This window comes from Eulemur rufifrons, chromosome 8, assembly GCF_041146395.1.
Source record: "Eulemur rufifrons isolate Redbay chromosome 8, OSU_ERuf_1, whole genome shotgun sequence".
In the NCBI taxonomy this organism is placed as follows: domain Eukaryota; kingdom Metazoa; phylum Chordata; class Mammalia; order Primates; family Lemuridae; genus Eulemur; species Eulemur rufifrons.
This window is the reverse complement of record NC_090990.1, coordinates 19,021,305-19,026,459: the sequence shown is the minus strand read 5'-3', so window position 1 is coordinate 19,026,459 and position 5,155 is coordinate 19,021,305. Positions and strand designations below refer to the sequence as shown.

Sequence of the window (5,155 nt, the reverse complement as noted above, 5' to 3'; positions counted from 1 at the left end):
ACAGTGAGTTTGAATAATAATTTAGTTAAGGCCAGTGCGGTGGCTCGAGCCTGCCAGTAATCCTAGCACAATGGGAGGCTGAGGTAGGAGGATCCCTTGAGCTCAGGAGTTTGAGGTTACAGTGAGCTATGATGACATCACTGCACTCTAGCTGGCAGACAGAGCAAGACTCTGTCTCCCAAAAAAAAAAAAAAAAAAAAATTTAGTTAAACTAGGCCTTAAAAATCTAATTTGAAACAAGAACACACTTGGCAAAGCAAAATATAACCTAAGAAATAATTCTGATTTTCTGCTATTAATAGACTTGATTAGTATTCACAAAACCTGGATCCAAGTCTCAACTCCAATGTACTGAGTGACCAGGCAATACATGATTTCTAATTCCAGTTCTTCTCAATCTGCAAAATTAGAACAAAGATGACTAGTTCATATGGGGAGTACTCTACACCATTTTATAAACGCCAAATGGTATTACTAATGATGGTACCTTGAATTGCATTTTTTCAAGCAACAATCTCTCTGTTCTCCAGTTTGCTCCTGGCCTTTGTGCTTTGGATTGGGGTTTATCCTTCAAGCTTTCTCGGAATGCTTCTAACTAGACTGGGGAGGAGTCCCTTGTCTGTATCACACTTACCCCTCCTTGTACCCATGTTGTTTCACAGCACTTATCACATTGTGCTTTGATTGTGAACCCCTTGTTGGAGTGACTTGTCTATTTCATTTTGGCAGTCCAGTAGTGTCTGTCCCTCTACCCCCTTCCACATAGAAGGCATCAGACATATTTCACTGATGACAATTTATTAGAATCTGTTAGTGGCACACAGACAAGTATTAATTAAACCAGAACTATGTCTACATAGAAGTGGGCAATGATATGTGCCATTCTATGTATGGGGAACTGTGTGCGCTTAATCATCATCTTTTAGCATTTTGATCTTCTGTTTATGTCGCTCAATTTCTTTCTGCAGACGCTCAATCTCTTTCTTATGATGACCAATCTCATCTTCATGGTGTTTTTTCAAGGCTGCCAGTTGTTCTCTGGTCTTCTCCCTATAAGTACAGAGTTTAATCTCAATCTTTTACTCTAAAGAGATCTCTAAGCATAACCTGCAATACTTATGGCAAAGTACAGGAGTCCCAATACCATGGAGTCTGGCTGGTCTTTAAACCTGCGATCTCCATCTTAAATTGAGGTGTAGCATCTTAAGGAAATGACCAAAATGATTCCATATTCCTTGTGCTAGTGCCTGAAACTCCATCATTAACGAGCTATTCCTTTCAGATTCCTCTTGAAAATTGAAAACTCCAGACAGATGTAACCTAAGTCCCCAACGCCTTATTGGAGGAACAACCCAGAGAACCCGAGTCCCTTTTTAGGGGAAAAAAGGAGCAAAAAGGAGGGAGAGAGAGAAAGGGGTGTGCTTAAAGGACAAATATCCATCTCCTATCCCAATTTACCTAGGGCTTTCTTTGCCTAGAGAAATGTGTGGCCCACTGGAAGGGCCAAAAAAGGAGGAGTCTCTTGCACAGGCAGTATTTGGCAGTCCAATTTAGGTCTCAAGAAGGGACTAACTAGATTAAAATGTTTCAGCCACATTTAGTTCTCAGTTTTCCTTAACTATAAACTGTAGAGGCCCAACTGCATGGTCTCTAAGGGCTGTACCTTGGCTCTCTGGTAAGGCAGGTGCACATGTGACAATTCTCAATAACAGGCAGAAGGAAGATTAGTTCCTCCCTGCTCCCCAGTGCAGACAAAAGTCAATTAAAGGTAACTCAGGGCTGGGAAAGGGAGTAGATAGGCCCAGCCCACTCCCTACTTCTAAGAGAGACAGAGAGAGGGAAATCTACAGCCCAGGATTTGGGCTGGGCTGAGTAGGGCCAAAGTCTCCAGGAGGAGCTGGAGTCCAACCGTAAGCAGGTTCCACCAGCTCCTATGACCCACCCACTCTGGCGGAACTGGACTCGGGTGAGGGTTTAGAAACAGCTGAGAAGGTCTGAAGCTTTAGGGAATAAAGGTGGGCTTGCAAAGCTAAGGCGTGTGGGGGAGAAAGAACGTGGAGTGGGTGATAAGAGGGTGAAAGCCGAGGGAGTCGGGCTCAGAAGGTCTGCGGTCGGATATGGTAATTGATAAAGGAGTTGAGTCATGGGTTGAAAGTTCTGGGGACCCGCCGGTGGAAATGGCTGGGGTTTGGGGGCCCTGACACTGTTTAGCAGGGGACTGGGAGCGCCCTATAGGTGGCAACAGTCGGGGTCCTCGAGTGTTAGGTTGGAACGGGTCTGAGAATTCTGCTGGGATGGACCGTTCCAATGAACCAGGCAGGGTGCCTTGGATTGGAAGGCCCTGGGAAATGTAGGGCTGTACTTGGGATCTGGTGGGCCTCACCGGAAATATCGATCCTCTTCCGCCTGCTCTCTTTTTCCGAAGGCCCCACCAGCTTCCCGGATGGAGCCCGAGCTCCTGTCATGATCCGACTGAGGAGAGACGGGGACATAGCTAAAGGTACCGAAGGGAAGGTGGAATCCGCGTTCAGGGTTGGGGCAGCGGACACTGCTGCGCTGCGGCGTACCTGATCCGAGCCGAAGCCTCGGGCTTGCACGGCCTTCACGCCCCACATGCCAAGCCGCGAACGCACCGCCAACACCGAGACTGCCATAGTTGCTACAGCTGCTTCTCCTCTCGGGTCACCGCAGCAACAGCCTCTCTGAACGCGCTAATGGCCAAGCACCCAATCTGTTCGATGGAGGGGCGGGATGAACACAGGAGTAGCGAACGATGGGAGAGAGGAGGCGGGGTTCCGGGAGCTCACAGCGAATCCTGAGCAAGAGGTGGACCTATTTTTAGCCAACCACTAACAAATGGCCAAAGCCTCGGAGAGAATAATGACACAGAGAAGGTTGCAGAGGAGGGTGAGGAGGGTGTCAGAAGCCGGAACTTCGGCTCTTGGACCCATCAGAATGAAGCGTGGCGTCCACCTCCAGCCCACGATTCTAATCCTAAAGTCGTTATTTTTTTGAGGCAGGGTCTCGCCCTGTTGTCCGGGCTAGAGTGCGGTGGCGTCATCATAGCTCACAGTAACCTCAAACTCCTGGGCTCAAGCGATCCTTCTGCCTCAGCCTCCCCCACTCCCCCCGCCCCCCACCGTGTAGCTGGGACTACAGGCGGGTGCCACCACACTTGGCTAATTTTTCTATTTTTTTTTTTTAAAGATGGCGGGGGGGGGTTGTCTCACACTTGCTCAGGCCATTCTCGAACTCCTGGCCTCAAACAATTCTCCCGCCGCCTCCTCCCAAAGTACTGGGATTACAGGCCTGAGCCACTACGTCCGGCAGAACTGGTTTTATTGATCTTCCTTTGGCTGGGAAAATACCATTCCTGGTTTGTATTACTTAAATGGGAAAAAATGTCTGCTGAGCAAATTTTCAACTGTTCATTGCAGAAAATTTGGAAAAACACAAAAGTAGAATGATGGAAATAATGATCTTATAGGCCCCCAACCTAGTAATAATAGTTTGGTGTGTTTCTAGATGATCTTTAAGTGCCAGTCCAGTTTCAGAAACTGTTTCTAGTCTCAGATACTGTTTCTTGATCAACTCCTAGGCTGAACATCCAGTGGAAGATCTTGCTGAGTTTGTGGAAAAGATCCATCTAGGCATTACGATGGTATAATTATTAATAATAAAAATAAAAAGGAAAATAACAGTGAGAATGTGGAGAAACTGTAACCCTTGGACATTGCTTGTGGTAATATAAAATGGATCAGTCACTGTGGAAAACAACTTGGCATTTGCTCAGAAAATTAAATATAGAATTGCCACATGACTCAGCAATTTCAGTTCTAGGTACAAACCCCCACGAAGTTGAAAACAGGTACTCAAATACATGTACATGCATGTTCACAGCAGCACTATTTCAAAATACCCAAAAGGTAGAAACAACCCAAATGTCCATAAGCTGATGAATGGGTAAATTAATTGTGGTATAAACATACAGTGGAATATTATTCAGCCATAAAAAATAAATACTGGCTGGGTGCGGGGGCTCACGCCTGTAATCCTAGCACTCTGGGAGGCCGAGTCGGGTGGATCGCTCTAGGTCAGGAGTTCAAGACCAGCCTGAGCAAGAGGGAGACCCCCATCTCTACTAAAAAATAGAAAGAAATGATTTGGATAGCTAAAAACATATATAGAAAAAATTAGCTGGGCATGGTGGCACATGCCTGTAGTCCCAGCTACTCAGGAGGCTGAGGCAGAAGAATTGCTTGAGCCCAGGAGTTTGAGGTTGCTGTGAGCTGGGCTGACGCCACGGCGCTCTAGCCTGGGCAACAGAGCAAGACTCTGTCTCAAAAAAAAATTAAAAAAATAAATAAATAAATAATACACTTTGGATAAACCTTGAAAACATTATGCTAAGTGAAAGGAACCAGACACAAAAAGTCACATATTGTATGATTCCATTTATGAGAAATATCCAGAACAGGTAAATACTCAGAGACAGTTTACATATTACTTATTGTCAGGGTCTGGGGAGAGGGGAGAATAGAGAGTAACTGTTTAACAGGTACCTGGTCTTCTTCTCTTCTTCTTCTTTTTTTTTTTTTTGAGACAGTGTCTTGCTTTGTTGCCAGGGCTAGAGTGCCATGGCTTCAGCTTAGCTCAGAGCAACCTCAAACTCCTGGGCTGAAGCGCTCCTCCTGGGTAGCTGAGACTACAGGCATGTGCCACCACACCGTGCTAATTTTTTCTATTTTTAGTTGCCCAGCTAATTTCTTTCTATTTTTAGTAGAGACAGGGTCTCGCTCTTGCTCAGGCTGGTCTTTAACTCCTGACCTCAAGGGATCCTCCTGCCTTGGCCTCCCAGAGTGCTAAGATTACAGGCATGAGCCATTGGGCCAGCCTACCAGGCCTTCTTTTGCCATGATGAAACTGTTTTGGAACTAGATAGAGGTGGTGATTGCACAACATTGTGAATGTACTAAAGGCAACTAAATTGTTCCCTTTAAAGTGGTTAATTATACGTTATGTGTACTTCATTTCAATAAAACAGTCTGCCTAGGTTCAGTGTCTGGGCTGCGAACCCTTTAAGGGTAGCTCAGAAGGGGGCGGGGCCAGAGAGGTGGACCTCTAAGCTAAGAAGCACGTGACGGAGCGCCTGCGC

The 5,155-nt window shown here is 46.1% G+C and overlaps 1 protein-coding gene across 1 annotated transcript; it reads right to left on the bottom strand.

The window, feature by feature from the left end:
* Positions 1-787: 787 nt before the first annotated feature.
* Positions 788-2,682, bottom strand: ATP5IF1 (ATP synthase inhibitory factor subunit 1). Its single transcript, XM_069477546.1, has 3 exons — positions 2,568-2,682; positions 2,384-2,472; positions 788-1,050 (listed from the first exon to the last, which is right to left on the bottom strand). Exons 1-3 carry the CDS (start codon positions 2,652-2,654, stop codon positions 909-911), a joined length of 318 nt encoding a protein of 105 aa, XP_069333647.1. The 5' UTR covers positions 2,655-2,682; the 3' UTR covers positions 788-908.
* Between the last annotated feature and the right edge of the window lie 2,473 nt (positions 2,683-5,155).

What these genes read in the sequence shown, in the direction of transcription:
- ATP5IF1 (XM_069477546.1), bottom strand. Translation starts at nt 2,654, where the DNA reads ATGGCAGTCTCGGTGTTGGCGGTGCGTTCGCGGCTTGGCATGTGGGGC. An exon ending in GAGGCTTCGGCTCGGATCAG is followed by an intron (nt 2,473 to 2,567) that starts GTACGCCGCAGC and finishes GTCTCTCCTCAG; the next exon opens with TCGGATCATGACAGGAGCTC. An exon ending in GAAGAGGATCGATATTTCCG is followed by an intron (nt 1,051 to 2,383) that starts GTGAGGCCCACC and finishes CTGTACTTATAG; the next exon opens with GGAGAAGACCAGAGAACAAC.